General features: G+C 34.7%; 1 protein-coding gene across 1 annotated transcript in view; it reads right to left on the bottom strand.

Annotated features, from left to right (window-relative positions):
• Dpp10 (Dipeptidyl peptidase 10) overlaps positions 1-17,394 on the bottom strand; it is a 139,599-nt gene that overhangs the window by 106,906 nt on the left and 15,299 nt on the right. The window contains exon 2 of the mRNA XM_090116156.1: positions 160-278. Within this exon, the coding sequence (XP_089972282.1) occupies positions 160-189 (30 nt within the window). The 5' untranslated portion in view covers positions 190-278. The remainder of the gene's footprint in view (positions 1-159; positions 279-17,394) is intronic.

Here is a 17,394-nt window from a genome sequence, read left to right as displayed (position 1 = left end):
AATCATTACGACCGCAATTAATAGATTATAACTAGATATGTCAACTATCTACATAAAAAACTAGGGTAATCAATGATAATTTAATCATTGCCTGTAATCTTCTGTAATACTGCAATGCAAATTTCTAAGGAATCATATACAGGGTGTTCTAAAACTTACCTCATCATCAAACGCCACATTGTCAGCCATCTTTGTAGCTGTCTACAATGCTGAAGGAGCGTGGTCAATCGATAACGCATCCAACACTTGTATAGATGTACCGAGACCGCTGGCACATTCTGTAACAAGAAATGGTTGTTGTTTAATTGAATACAGGGTGTTCAAATTTATCTATATTGTTCAAATTTATTATATTGCATCAAATTGAATTAGACAAATAGCAGTAATTGTAAAAAACAACCAAATTATAAACATAATATTATTTATATTGAGAGGCATAGAATAAGCATTGTTACGTTTGTTTAAATCATTGAGATATACTTATATTATGGAGACGACACCGCCTACATCACTTATGTTCCGCTCAACATACGCCATATGGCGTAACTGCACGCTCATTATTTATTTGTTTTAAAGTGAAACGCATCAAATATGCCTTCGTGTGTGTTACAATATTGCACAAATAATACAAATAATACGGAAAAGTGCAAAGGAATAACTTTCATCGGTAAGTACCTAACTAGATAATAATTTTTAAAACTTAGTTAGAGCAAAAAAATGGCGCACAGATTTTGTTCGTGGTGTCTCCTCCATACGTAGTAATATTATCTCAATGGTTTAAATTTACAAATGTAAACAATATTACATTGCAAATGTAATTTATTTATTTTTCTATATGTAACTGCTTTAAATATTTTTTTTTTATATCTTAAGCATTATCGTAATTATTAAGATCATTCTTGGTCTCGATGGTTAGACAAAAGCAGTAATTTTCGTTTAATAGCCCCATTTCAACCAAAAGTCTTTAAAACTTAAATTACCAGCATGTGTCCCATTCAAGGCGGCGTAATTAATATTAAATCGCTGGTTTAAGAGTTTAATTAAAAAGTCTTAAAACGTCAGCTGTGGTCGCTTTCTTTATAAATGACTGAAGTTAATGGGCATTCACAATGGGCAGCGTTGGGTGAGAAGAGGCAATCACGATAGTGTAGAGAGCCTAAATGTCTATGATCATCATGTAGATGTTTATTCATAATCGCAGTAATGGCGGCAAACATCGACGATCATTTGTTGGGCCAACGCTGCCCATTGTGAAGAGAGCTCGTGAAGTAAACCGCTCTGTAAAACTGGAGCAATTAGGAATTATGGCCTAGCAATCTGTACCTATAAACGTTTTGACAATGTACAGACAAAACCTAGATCTAATTTAGTTGATACATTGCGTAAGGTTTATTAGTAGATTATATTTAGCTGTCGGAAAGTTATATTTTTTTAATTACCTACCTACGCTTCCATTCGAATTTAGGACGTCTACGTCTAGACACTATATGTATATCTTTTATATATAAAAATGAATCGCAAAATGTGTTGGTAAGCGCATAACTCGAGAACGGCTGAACCGATTTCGATAATTCTTTTTTTATTATATTCCTTGAAGTACGAGGATGGTTCTTATGTAGAGAAAACGTAAATATGTACCACGGGCGAAGCCGGGGCGGACCGCTAGTATCTAAATAAAACTGTGAATGTCGTATATGTTAGTCCTATTATAAGAGTAAATTACCAATTATTCAATACACAAATACATGTTCACATTCGAAATAACTCGTTAAAACCTTGTTTAATAAATCTTGACTTGTAATCTATCCGTTTTGTACAAACAAACAATGAAAGATCTTTCATGCTATATTTTCTGTGAATATACATTAAACAATCCGATTTTACAGAGATAATTCATAATTACAGATCCTCATCTGTAAGTAAGTGAGCCACAAGATAGAAAATTTAAGAATGGACATTGGATGCTGTGAAATACATTTTTTCTTATTAAATTTTACAAATCACCATACCATTCATTTAAATCTTATATTTTTATACGCGGTAAGTTCTAAGTATTCAATTCTTCAATAACTTCGATGCATTCTTTCATACAGTATTAAATAACGTTTGTTTCTAACTCGATAAATAATAAAATGCCATATTACGTAGAACAGAATAAACTTTCATATATTATTTACCACTCCACTACACAAATATAACAGACTATAATATTCATATAACTGCACTATAACTTACAAATTTAAACACAGACCAATATCGAGCAAACACCAAACTGCGCTATAACGTAAGACAATAGAAACACACGAATTTAAAATTTGAATTTGAATTTGCATTTGAAAACTGAATGTAAAGGAGATTTGGCTTCCATTTTGGATAATTCGAACTATTCCAAAGCGAGGGTTTAACCTTATCATAATACAACTTGGCAGACGCAAGAGTAAGACCTCATTCACACGAGAGCTTTTTTAACGTCCGTTAAAAAAGCGTCCAAATAGAACAAATGCATTCCCAAGTATATGTTCACACGTCAGCGCTTTTAAAGCGCGACGCTTTTTTATCGCGCAGTGTTCTATTTTCAACGCTCGGCGTTGGGCGTTAAATAAAATAGACCATAGGAAACTTCTTACTATTATTCAGACGAGCGCTAAAAAAGCGCCGGCGCTGCGTTCAGTATGCCGCACGCTCGCTCAGCGGTAGCACGTGTTTGTTGTGCTTATAATCATCAGAAAATCGATACGATGTCGTGGATTGTTGATCCCGAACTATTAATTATAGATGTGGAGTCTCGTCCGTTCCTGTATTCAAAATCGTTATAGACATTTGAAAATAATTAAAAAAATTCCGGGGTATTGCCTTAACTCTTCGTACAGTCATGGACTAATAGAATTAGTCCATGGTACAGTGTCACAAACTGCCCTTTTAAGTATCTCTGTTCATTCAGAGGATGTACCCAGAATGCCTTTTGTTTTCTTTTTCGTCTTTTAATAACACAAATCGCTAGTGCCAATCTTTCCTTCTTTCTTTCTTTCAAATATACCTAACATATAAAAATTAAAACAGTAGGTATTTTTATCATATTCCTTTAAGTAACATGTTTATCGATGACGAGTTTGAACAAATACCTAAGTAGGTACCTACAAGTGGTTTATTAAGAACAAACTTTCCGAGGAATTCTAAGCAAATATAATAATATAAATATCATAAAGATATTACGCAACTGACATTACGTAATTATTTTAGCAGAAACCATTTCCACGTCTTACTGAAGCCAGAGACGAGACATGCGTGATTTTAAAGCGTTAGTATGAACAACCACAGAGAGAACGTTTAAAAAGCGCCAACGCCGGGTTTTAACGCAACGCTTTTTTAACTCTCGTGCGAATGAGGTCTAAGTTAGCAATATATTTCAACTACTTTTTGGTTATACAGGGTGTCCCACTGTTGGTATACTAAGCTCAAAGAAGTTTATAGTTTTGCATACGCTGAGTTTGTAAAAAATACTTATAAAATTCCAGACGCATTTTTTTTTCAAATAGTTGAATTCTTAAAACTCTATGTGTACAGTGTACACCCATAACAAGCAACCCGCCCTATTCTGCCACCAGCACGTGAGCTATCGTTTAAGATTATGTTTTCATAGACAAAATGCTCACATTAGCGAAGCGGTATATGCCGGCTGCGCGAAGCTAGAGAAGAAAACATGGATTTTCAGGAAAAATTTAGCAAACAATTTTTGACGTAATTTTATTGTTTAAGTATTTTTTACGTGTTCAGTGTATGTAAAACTACAAGTTCCTTCGCGCTTTGTATACCACTAGTGGGACACCCTGTATATTCACAATGCTATTTGTGTATTAGTTCAGTTCAGATGCAGAGAAGACAGTCTTCGTAAAAAGTTTTTACTTATTAAAATGAATTCGATTGCATTACGGTATATAAAATACATAATAACATCTACAATGCACTAGGTTGCAACTTCGTTGCCGTTGTATCATATAAATTCAATTTCATCGCAAATTGTGCCTATATTACCGCAAACTTGTAAATAGTTTCGTAACATTAGATATCTAAATATAAATAAACTTACATATTGTATCAATTGCGATACTGTAAACATGTGATTCGTTGCATAATTCTACAATTTGTTGTGTGATTATTACTTATGGCTTTTGAAGGCTCCCTTAATAATACAGAAATCGATCTTTTTTTATTATAAATATTTCATAGCCTTGAAATAACGAGGTTTAACACGAACAAATATAAGCCTTTTATTACAATAGCTTTTAACAACAGCATACATTTGACTCACAATTATCCGAAGAAAATAAACACATTGACAGGTCATTGCTCATTCCCTAAATAAAGCGTCAATTTTTTCAGGATATCCTTCGGGTATTACGAAGATTTATAGAGTACATAATATATTGGCCACAGCTAAAAGGCCGTCGTAAAACGTTGTTATATCGGATTATAAGGGACCTTATTGACTGCGCCGCTTAAGTCGTCGAGAAATTATTTCTATATTTCATGTTTGAAGCTTCATATACTTAAAAAGGATATTATATTGCTTTATTTATAACGCAGAATTGGAAATTGGTCGGCTATTTGTCAATGAATAGTGTTTAAATGTAATGGTTATGCAAATTATCTATACTATAATAGATATTATAAAGCTGAAGAGTTTGTCCGATTTGAAAAAATCTTTCAGTGTTAGATAGCCCATTTATCGAGGAAGGCTATAATAGGCTATATAAACTAGCCGCTGCAGCTGGTGAAACCGCGCGGCGCGGCTAGTTTGATTATAATTAAATGTTTCTCTACTATTCTAAAGGAACAGAAGAGAGAGAGTTTGAGTTCGATTTTGAGTATAAGTTTGTTTTGTAAGTAGTTGAGTATTTCTATAAATAAATCAAGCATTATAGTAAATACTAGCGGTCCGCCCCGGCTTCGCCCGTGGTACATATTTACGTTTTCTCTACATAAGAACCATCCTCGTACTTCAAGGAATATAATAGAAAAGAATTATCGAAATCGCATTTTTGGCATCAGTAGCGATCCCTTATCACCCCTTCATAGTTTTTTTTTAAATATATTTCATGTACAGAATTGGCCTCTCTACAGATTTATTATAAGTATAGATTTGAGTTGAGAACATTGAAAAATACATTGTAGTCGTATAACCCAATTAAAAAGGGAAAAATCACAGTAATTTATTAGTAAGAAAGTCAAAGTGGAAATCCATGTCCCTTTGGGGAAAGGGATAGACGCTTTTAAAAGCTGACACTGATCTATTTAGGTTTTCTCGATTGTTTTCTGAGCAGTACAGGCATATAACACTGTACCTAGGAGTGTATTTATTTATTTATGATGATCCAACAAAGGATACAGTCAATATTATTTTACATAGCATAAAATTGAATACAATATGGTCTACTGCACCTTTAGTAACAGGAAAATACAACATTACATTAAGTTACACATAATATGCCAATTTGCTGAAAAATAATATATAATTTTAAACTAAATTTTTAGTATACAACTGTTCTTGGAAGCTACAAGACTATTTGACTCTTTAAAATTTGTAGATTCTATATAGAGTGTATTTCACAGACCTGAAAATGTAAAAATTACTTCACTCTAACATCTTTAGTGTATTTGTTACTTCTGTACCTACGTCCATTCGTCTGAAAGTTTTTAGATAGAATTAGTCTGCAATACGCAAAAAATCCATCATAATTTTTCAGCACCTATCCCCTTTTTAAACAATATTATACAACATTTATCGAAGTCTACTGAAACCCGGATTATTCATGAATGAAACTGTTAATAAATAACATAAATACGATTATTTATTGATACAGATTATGTATACGTAGGAACCTCTGTGAATTTCCCTCACCACCACAATACCCGGTGGGCTCATTAAAATTTTACGCTAATAAATCATTCAGCAATCACGCATGCGTAATAGAGTGACCATGTTTTGATATGTTTAAGGAACTGTCTCAAAATTTATAACATAATTTAGTAATATATTGCTAAACACTTATTGATGTTTTTGTATAATATTTTAAAATAATTATTTGGTTCCAATAAGGAACGTGGTAAAGCAAGTTTGATGTTCTTTCTTCTCACTAGAAAAGATGCAAGAAAGTCTCAGATCAAATGAAATAAACAATGAATGAAGATAAGTATTAATACTGTATTTGATTGTTTTTATTTCCAATATATTAATAGAAAAAGCCTTTAACACACTAACACAAGACATTTTTGTCATCAATCGACTAAATATTTACTCATCTAAGTAATACAATCGATCATAGAGAAGTGAGCCAAATTGAATTTATGGAACCAGCAAACATACGCCAGGTGACTCGTGACCGAGTGAAGCCAAGTAAAAACTTGTTAAATGAAACCATTTGCTATTTTGTTTTCGAATTTTACTTGTAATTTTGACACAAATTATAAGCTATTTTATATTTAAGATAGAGAAATTTATTATGTACACGTGCGGTATACAGTGGTTAATTTATTCTACTGTGTAAATAACTAGAAGCATTTAAGTGTTTGTTAAACATAAACAGTTAAAACATTACTGGACATAATTATCTTTTTCTAATTATAGTATGGTTTAGCCTAATATGAATATACTATATTACATCATATACAATAACGGTGCTTGTTAAGTGCATAAATATATGTCGGAGTATTGATTTATTCAGTTGGTAATAACGCCATCTACTGGTAAAGTTGTGAGTTTGAATATTGACATAGTAAGACTTGAAGTTTTAACGAATGAATTTATGACAATGACAAGTGAATCTCCGAAATATATGTTTGCTTATATATAACAAATACATAAATAATTATACAATATTTTTGGCTTCACAATCAAGGTCAATGACCCCTAACCTCTTCCAACTTAACTCGTAAATCATGGTCACCCACTACATAGTAAATGTATACATATAATATATTACTACGGCCCTTACTGGAGCCAAAACACTTATACAAGTAAACATTCTGGGTCGGGTGTATTGTGACGTTTTGATAAAGTACAAGGGGGCTATAAGGAAGCCCATGGTAGAAATAATACGAGAATGTTTTTAGAATAAGCAGGCATGTACGGCTTTGTAGGAGCATCTTAATTTTTACTTATTTTCATATTCAGTTAGCTAGAATTGTGCTTATGTGGTATTCCGGGAAGAGAGTACAATTTACCGCCCGCGGCTTCGCCCGCTTTGTTTAAAATCGAATAAATGATATACTAAAATCTCGAGAAAGGCCTTGAGAATCACTCTATATATACTTAATGAAAAAATAGTTAAAAAGTTTTAAAAATTTAAGCGGGACAGAGAAAGCGACATTGTTTTATACTATGAAGTGATTTATAAACAAACACTAACTAACACTAACTTGTATAGGTATTCATTTAAGATTTAAAACTATTATTCAGATATTATTATCATAACTTGATCACATTATTCCATTCAGGCTCTTAAATCCCATATTCATTGTCAAGTCCTTTTTCTTATCGCAATTTTATGGGTAGTATCCCTATGCTACGGCAACCCTCTTAATAATTTTGATAAAAATTCGGTCAAGTGAGTGTCGGCCTAACGACATCATGGGTTTTGTACAAATACTAATATAGGTATACTAGCAGTCCGCCCCGGCTTCGCCCGTGGTACATGTTTACGTTTTCTCTACATAAGAACCATCCTCGTACTTCAAGGAATATAATAAAAAAAGAATTATCGAAATCGGTTCAGCCGTTCTCGAGTTATGCGCTTACCAACACATTTTGCGATTCATTTTTATATATAAGACTAGCTGGTGCGTTGTGCGCGGGCTGCAAGCAGCCCGCGAGCCCCTTTTGCCCCTGGGTTGAAGCAATAGGGCAGTCATTTGAAAATGCATCAAAATCCCCCGTCAATTTGTTATCATTTGCCAACAGCGATTCCACAGTCAATCGGAAGTGCTTATAAATTCCCAATTCAAATATTTTCTATTCTGAAATGCTGTCGACCTTCGAGGGTGCGTGGTGCGCGGGCTGCAAGCAGCCCGCGAGCCCCTTTTGCCCCTGGGTTGAAGCAATAGGGCAGTCATTTGAAAATGCATTCGAATTTCCTGTCCATTTGTAACATCTGCTAACAGCGATTCTACAGTCAGTCGGTAATGCTTATAAATTCTCCATTCAAGTATTTTCCACTTCGGGAGGCTGCCCACCTTCGAGGGTGCGTGGTGCGCGGGCTGCAAGCAGCCCGCGAAGCATCCCAGGGCAGAAATCTTCAGTCAGTTGAAAATGCATAAAAATTCCCCTTCAATTTGTTAATATCTGCTAACAGCGATTCCACAGTCAATCGGAAGTGCTTATAAATTTCCCATTCAAATATTTTCTATTCCGGGGGGCTGTCTACCTTCGAGGGTGCGTGGTGCGCGAGCTGCAAGCAGCTCGCGGCTCATCCCAGGGCAGAAATCTTCAGTCATTTGAAAATGCATTTGAATTTCCTGTCCATTTGTTACATCTGCTAACAGCGATTCTACAGTCAGTCGAAACTGTTTATAAATTACTTATTCAAATATTGGTTAAATTCTTGAAACGTGATCCCCGAATTTCATCATTTTGAGGTGTCTAATCGATAGTGGGCAGTGACTTTTCATAATAAACTGTTAAAGAGTTTACTTAACACGCTCGTCGCTTCGCTCCTCGCTACCTATTTGAATATTTACGCCGGCCGCTGACGTGACTTGCTCGCTTCGCTCGCTTGGCTAGTGCGGTAGTTCAAAAGTAACCTAACTCGCTCGTCGCTTCGCTCCTCGCTACTTCTTTGAGTATTTACGCCGGCCGCTGACGTGACTTGCTCGCTTCGCTCGCTTGGCTAGTGCGGTAGTTCAAAAGTAACCTAACTCGCTCGTCGCTTCGCTCCTCGCTACTTCTTTGAGTATTTACGCCGGCCGCTGACGTGACTTGCTCGCTACGCTCGCTTGGCTAGTGCGGTAGTTCAAAAGTTAACCTAACTGGCTCGTCGCTTCGCTCCTCGCTACTTCTTTGAGTATTTACGCCGGCCGCTGACGTGACTTGCTCGCTTCGCTCGCTTGGCTAGTGCGGTAGTTCAAAAGTTAACCTAACTGGCTCGTCGCTTCGCTCCTCGCTACTTCTTTGAATATTTACGCCGGCCGCTGACGTGACTTGCTCGCTTCGCTCGCTTGGCTAGTGCGGTAGTTCAAAAGTTAACCTAACTCGCTCGTCGCTTCGCTCCTCGCTACCTATTTGAATATTTACGCCAGCCGCTGCCGTGATTCGCTCGCTTCGCTCGCTTGGCTCGTGCGGTAGTTCAAAAGTTAATAAATATTTTCTACTCCGGGAGGCTGTCGACCTTCGCGGTTGCGCCGTGCGCGGGCAGCAAGCAGCCCGCGGTGCCGTCTTTTGCCGTTGCTATTCAATTTCCCTTCCTACTATGGAAATTTCCATACAAAATTTTCGAAAAAAAAAATTTCGCTTTTTACCAAAAATTTTTATATGCCTGGAAGCGGACCAGGTTTTGAAGCATTCTTTACTTCGGTGACCCCGACCTACCTGCCACCGGTTTAGAGAGCCGTTGAATTTCGTGATGTATGGAAAATGGAAACCGGGGGTCGGAGAGAAATTCTGAGTATGTAGTTTTGTAAATCTGGCCGATTAGAGCATAGAAGTCAATTTTCAGACCGATCGTAAAGTAACCGGCGCCACCATCTTGCTTTGAAAAATTGGCCATTTTTGAAAAAAAAATTGCGTCCAATTTGAAATTTCTCCATTGCCCTGGTAGCGCCCCATCTTCCTGATCATTTTTTAGTTCTACACCCCCCACCTATCTGGCGCCGTTTCGGAGAGCCGTCGAATTTCGCGTTGTATGAAACTCGGAAACCAGCGATGAAAACTCGATTATGAGTATGCCAACTTTATGTGCGGCTCGATTAAAGCCCCTGTGCCAAGTTTTAGCGCGATCGGACCAGCGATGGCCATTTTAGCATTTGTATGGCGGCGGCCATTTTTTCCGCCATTTTGAATTTTTTTCACTATCTGTGGTAATTGCTCGAGGTCTACTACAAGTTTAGTTTGAGCACCCCAGATGTAGCTGCTACCGTTTGCGCGGGCCGTTGACCGTCTCCGCGGGCTGTGAGAAAGTTCAAAATTTCGGATTTTTCTGGATATCCTGGGAGCTGGGCGAGTATGAATGCATCATTGGTGTGTTTCTCCGTTGCGCCACCTCGTCTAAATTTACGTTTTTATGTTTGCGCCAAAAATGGAAAAATTCCAAAATCGAGCGACCCACTATGGCTCCCTGGTAGCGTCCCAGGGTGGTGATCATTTTTAGTTCCAGGACCCCCCACCCAACTCGCACCGTTTCCGCGGGCCGTTGGATTTTACGTTGTATGGAAGTCGGAAACTGGGGCCCGGAGCCACTCGAACGGGGCACCGATCGATTTGCCGGCTCGAACAGAGCACGTGTGCCAAATTTGAGACGTAAGGATTCATAAACGGCGATTTTGGCAAAGTACGGCGGCCATCTTGTTTTCGCGAAAATCCCCATTTTTCCACCACCCCTGGTAATCGCCACCAGTTCTGAGCATTTTTTGTTCAGACACCCCCCCTCCAGGTATCACCGTTTTTGCGCACCTCCAGGGGTCCACTCGGTTTTCGAAGATGATCGAGATCGCTATATTTTTCCTCTGGTCACTCGGCGCACCTCTACACAATCACATAATTATCCCCCCCACTTTCCCCGTAGTTTCCGAGAAAAGCGATGTCAATCAGTCAGTCAGTGAGTGGTAGTGTAGCTTTATATATATATGATTATTATATAGTCATGAAATATTATGTGAGATAAGGACTAACAGACAAAGAAAGGAACAAAAAAAATATTTTTATAGGGTTCAGTTTTACCCTTTGGTTACGGAACCTATAAAATAACTGAACAAACCACCGTATCGATTACATTACTCGAACAACTAGTACAAACTTTAACAATACCTTGACTTCGTTAGTTGCTGTCTTTGCCCATCACTGGAAGCATCAAAGGTTTAAAGTTTATTCAACATTATATTAGTTAATTCTATAAGTTCTGCGGTGTTGGGAACAAAGCGTTCATCTTCCTCGACATAATAATATGTATTCAATATTATGAGAACAACGAACGACGAAATAATATTGGCTTAATCTATTTTTTAACATTCCACTTGCTATTTCTGCACCAATAAGTTAGGTACCTACATTAAAAACAAGAGTGTTTAAAAATCAAAATAGCGGAAACCTAACTATAAAACGGGAAATACTTAGTTTTAATTATTGTAAGGGAAAACTGAATGCGCAATTTATTCATTGATATGTCATTTCTACAATTAAAAAGATTAAAATCTTTATTACATATCTTTATACATTATTTAGATTTATTTTAAAATCAAAATATTGTTTGCTTAATTTTAAAATAAATCAACCAATTTATGTGCGTGCGCCTCGGAGTAAGAACAATAAAATAATACAAAATATACTTTTATTACATTTATTCTCTAGTAAATTGATGATATCGTATAAATAACATAATTTATAACATTCTATATCTAAAGCGTCTAATCGTAAACCGTTTGAAATGAATATTTTATCTGTGACCCAGCGCTGGCAACAGAGAGGATGAAACGTTAATCCTTTTCCTACCGCCTTTGTTCTAGCTGGATTTAGTTCGTATTTGTATACCTAAAAGCCTAGGAATTAAATTCCTTTATATTTTAAAATTACATAGTATATATATGGTTAGGGAGCCAGGTGCAAATTTGGTTAACTATTTCCTCTCAAGAGATAATTCGTCAGATGCATGAGAGTATAGTATTATAAAGCCTCGTGAACGTCAGCTGGCGCTCGGTTGGGGGGGTGAGCGGTTGTAGCCATAAATAAAGGTTGAACCCACGACCAATGATATTATATATAGAAACAAGAGGTAGATACGTCATCAACGCACCAAAACTGATTCCGTGAATTGGTCCTATTTGGGACCAATGCAATCAGTCAGATTGTCACCGGTCCCAGTGAGCGCGTGTGCCGATAGGTACATTAAAGTTGTCGAAAATGCCTTCCTGTGTGTTCAGAAAGTCCACGTATTCGTGCAAAAAAATAAAGAAAGATAAAGGAATATCATATCACAGCAAAATATATTAAATTATTACAGTTTAAGAGTAAAAATAACAATTTACAATTCTTTATTAATGACACTTGCTTGACACGTGTATTGAAATAATGAAAGGGATAAAACATTGCTACAATCACTAGTGTGACAAAGCTAGCGCACACTGTGTTCAAAGATTATCATGTAGATACGATTATTGAAAATAGAACGGTTATTTTATTAATTTCGATTTGGGTAAATACTTGATTAATTTTATATTTAAATCCACACAGTGCATATAATTAACAAATATATCTATTTATTATATACAATGAAATTGTGATGGCAAAAATGTTTGTTTGCAAAAATGATGTTGAATATACGTATACATTGAAGAAAAGATTATCGCTACTGACGAAAAAGGCTATTTGCTTTTTTGTAAATAGCTATTGAACATAAATTTTATTTGTGTTTTAGATAAAAAGGCTTATACTTCATCCTTTCTTTTATTTCATCCTTTTTTTTTCATCTAGGCACCACTATTATTATAATTATCCTACAAGTTGGAGTGATGACCTTGTACGGGTTTCGGGAACTGCCTTGAAACGAATAGCGTAAGATCGGTCCTTATGGAGTTCTATAAGGAGGACTATATGCAGTATGCTCAGCAGTGGGTGATTATCGGGTGAAATGATGATGACTTAAACGAACACCACAGCTAGTAATAAATACTTTTTAATACAGTTATATCTCCAAAAAAGTTTTTTATTTTTGTTTTCATTTTAATACGACATCATAATAATTAATAATCATAAAATAGTAAATGAAATTGTCACATTTATTTACTTGTGCAGGAAACCTAACATCTATAACATTGAACCTTCTGTGTCGTTTATCTATGCCAATTACCATGGCAACTATTTGTTTATTTATATTTAATTGGTGAATTCTTATGACTTTTGCTTACACCTGCGCGGAAGTGACAAACTATCTTTGTCTTTTTTATTTATATCATTTTATTAGAGCCGTCTCTCTTATACAGTCTGTCAATGTAATAAATTAAGTAAAATGAAAATTGTATTTGTGTGTGCCTGACACTGCATATGAAGCATTTTTTTTGGTTAAATTGTGAGTATATAACGTATCTATACATAAAATATCATTGCCCACGACCTACAATGTCATAGTAAAATAAATTATTACATACAGTAAAATCCTGAACAAATTTGTCCTCTTTAACAATGGGACGTCCCACATTTGTCCGGCATGGGATTTATAAGCCAAGTGTATAAAGATGTACTGATACCACGATGGTAACGACTGTAATATTTCACATGCAAGCTGCCCCGCAACATAACGACTGCGGCTAGAAACGCTGCAATTTGTCCGACTTACTGAGAGACTATTCACATTTTTTCGTTACGATTTTATATTAGACAAAGTCTTTGGAATTATCTTGTAGCTCGTTCTTATTCTAAGAAACTGTTAATTATATGTGACGTAGTTCCTTATTAAGCTTTCTCGCAGCTTAGTTTCCGCTAGTAGAGATTGTCTGTTTTGTTTTGGGGAATAGGTACGAGGTGGCCATATTAGGCACAATCTATGTATAAATTAAATATTCAGTTTTATTTCTTAATTCGACAAAAGCATGGACTAGAATTGTTTTTAATAGAATAGACATATGTATTTACAATGCATAATGAATATTGATTAATGTTTCAAATAAAGTGTCAGTTACAGTTTCTCACCAATATTCTATTTAAAGTAACATTCTCATAATATCATTATTTTCTAATATGTAACCATCAATCAATTAAAATTATCCTATATTTATTACCAGCTCATACTCTGTTAAACTTAGAACTAATATCAATATTTGTAAGTCGATAGATCACTGCGTTAATCTGCGGCCGCCGTATGATATACTGTCAAGTGCTTATCGTGGGGACTACACACATATATTCGTTACTGAATTAAAGCTTGTTCTGGTTTAGTTTTTTTTTTTTTTTTTTTAATATATTATACTCTTCTTTGGCGTTTTAATAAAGCTCTAAGAATGAATGATAACACTTTATTGATATTTATTAATTATTTTTAACTGTATGAATACTTTCCACAGTAAGCAAAAGTTTATTTTAAGCTCCTATTCAAATTAATGTAACAGTTTTTTTACAAACCGGTACGTATTTCTTTGCTCATTTTACACAAAAAGTACAAAATGTTTTAAACGGAACGTTGAATACAACCCCAAAAAGGTAAAAAAGGCTAAATGGCGGAAGTTAAAATACAAAATGAGTTTGATAATTTTCCAGAATGTTCATGGAGTTTCAGATAATATACATAAAGGTTTTTTCGTTTTTTCACGTCACGGCTAATTTCGAAAAGAATAAACGTATAAATATATTTTGTAAACATCTCTTTCTACAATTTGTTAAATTAGATAAGGAACTAGTGACATTGAAATATATTTAATAATCGGTTCCCTTTCATTTTATAGAATTTAATTAAACCAATTTCAAAGTAAATAATATAGTATCAATACAATACAAGCATCGATAAGCTCATACTTGGTCTATATAAGAAACGGAAGTTACTATTCGAAATAAAAGCTTACAGAAAGTTCATCCATACTACAAATGTATACACAGATAATGGGCGAAACAAACAAATAAATAACAAACTGAAGCACACGCTATACTGTATCCGCGTACAATATATCCTTCAGTGGGATGTACAAAAGCCTATACCATTGCGACGAAAACTCCACTACAGATTTAAGATAAAACTCTTGTTATCTAGAAAAGCTTTTCTCATAACAATATCGTAAGGCCGAACAAATAAAAGGCTCGAACTTCGCATGATAACGATCCGCGGCCAATTCGTGAACAAACTGATGTTGTATTTGTTGAGGGACTCTTTAAATATATTCGCAAGAAAATCGGTTCCGAGTAAAACATACGATTTTTTTACATGTACCGTATAATACATAGAAAATGAAATGACATTGAATGTAAATTATTGAATTATAAAAACCAGAGGTGTGCCGAGCACACGTGTCAGAAGTGAAACTTCTTTGGCAAGATTCAAAGATACCAAAATCATCGCCTAACCCCATTACGTGATGGTATTGCCATGAACTTGAAATTTTAATCGCGCGCGCGCCTAAAGAAATTTCACCAAGTCCGCGATTCCAATTACTTACCGACATTGTGCGTTCGTAATATCATGAAAAAATCGCGAAGGTTTTAAATAAACATTATAGATATAATACTATTAACAATTTAACAAATGTAGTAAGATGTTTGAATGTTTCTTTATTACAATTTAATAAACATTGTGTAAGAAACGACATGAAAGCTAAAGAAGACGGAATTTTGTGACTTTATTTTATTTTTCCAAGAAATGCTCTATTAGAATTTTCGCTATGTCTGGAGAATAATGAACAAACCACTTGGAAGAATTTCAAATAATAATTAGGACTTAGGAGTCCAAAACTATTTTAATTGAGTTATTTCTACTAAGGGCCGATTTTTCAATGCTTGGATAAAACTTATTCGTCGAATAATGTATAAAACTACCATTTTAAAAACGTATTCTAATTGCCCGTATTTGACAGTTTACGTGACATTTTAATATTATCGTGTAATACTTTCATATATAAAGTAAAATATCAGTTTTATAAAAAGGAATATGACACGAAATGTAAAATCAATATAATTTAAATGATTTTTACACATGCGAAAGCACATGCGAAAGTTTTAATTTTTGTAACTTAATCACGCTAAAACTACTGAAATTATTTTAATGAAGACTCTAGAGTCATTTAGCATCAATTTGTAGTTTCCAGAAGTAAATTACGTCATCAATGTAGCTACAGTGTAAATAAATAACCTTTGAAGGAAAGCTATTGGATGTTTTTATACATATCTAATTGAGTTTTGATGGAATAATAAATTAGAGAGAAAATATAGGTTGGGTATGAAATAAGTAAAGTTTGAATTTGAGAGAGACTAATTTTTATTTGTAAGAAGTAACGTTTGACTTAAGTGAATAATTCATTAGAGTATGGCGAAATAGGAGTATTGTAGTCGATCACGACATTCTTTATCCTATAGTCAATGATATTTTCTATATATATAATATCATTGCCTATAGTTAGTACAGTGATTAATACACACTATGCTACATATAGCATAATGTGAATTGTTTATATAGTGTATTGAATGCGACACCATACTAATACTTACTATTTTTAAATGCAGTCTGTAAGGACAATAACTGCCCAACTAACCTTTCACCCACTACCCATATAAAGTACTAGCTGTGCCGCGCGGTTTCACCCGCATTTCTCCGCTCCTTTTGGTCTTAGCATGATGATATATAGCCTATATTACTCGTGGATAGTGTAGCTTTCGAATGGTGAAAGAATTTTTAAAATCGGTCCAGTAGTTTATGAGCCTAATCATTACAATCAAACAAACAAACAAAGTTTTCCTCTTTATAATATTATAGTAACAAAATGTTAATACGTATATACCATCAATATTATATCAATGTTCATGAAAGCTTCACCAATTATCTTCAAACAGAGTCACCGCCTCTCATGTGCAAAACTCAACTATATCAAAAGAGGTAGTCACTTGTTTTAGAACCTTTTAAAGATGTTCGTGCTTCAAACTTATAACTATTGATATTCACCAACTTGAACCGAAACTCGTCCAAAAGTGTAGAAACTGGTACACGAGTTTGAACTTAGCTGCTATCGCTTACGAATCGATCTAGTTAGATTATCCGTGATTTAAGTTCTATATAAACCTTAATCACTTCACATTACGATCGTTTTAATATATAATAGGTATATAGGCTGATTATGGGATGATGCGTTTGAATGCTAGCTTAATCATTCATCAGTTGAGACATTCATAGTAGAATTAATAGTAATGTTATGTTTAATTTTAGTAACTATTCCGAATTCACATTCGCTTAATGTTTGAAATTTCGCTTAATAAATGAAGGGCATACTTTTTTCAGCGATGTTTCAAAATAAAAGTGTAATAAAGTTCTAACTATGATATAATAAGTTCTTCAATCATCCTAGATATCATCGTAAATATTTTTGTTCGACAACTCATATATTATTCAGCAATACGTAATAAAAAGAAATGTTAAAACCAACATGTCACCAATTTTAACGCAGAAAAATATATTATTTTAAATTATTGTCGATTATGATAATAAAACTCGTCTTTTAAAT

This window comes from Colias eurytheme, chromosome 25 (genome assembly GCF_061535395.1).
Source record: "Colias eurytheme isolate Ceu_HAF_F1 chromosome 25, ilColEury1 Martin Lab GWU primary, whole genome shotgun sequence".
NCBI lineage: Eukaryota > Metazoa > Arthropoda > Insecta > Lepidoptera > Pieridae > Colias > Colias eurytheme.
Note: the sequence above shows the minus strand (reverse complement) of the source record. Positions and strands in the feature narration are given on the sequence as shown.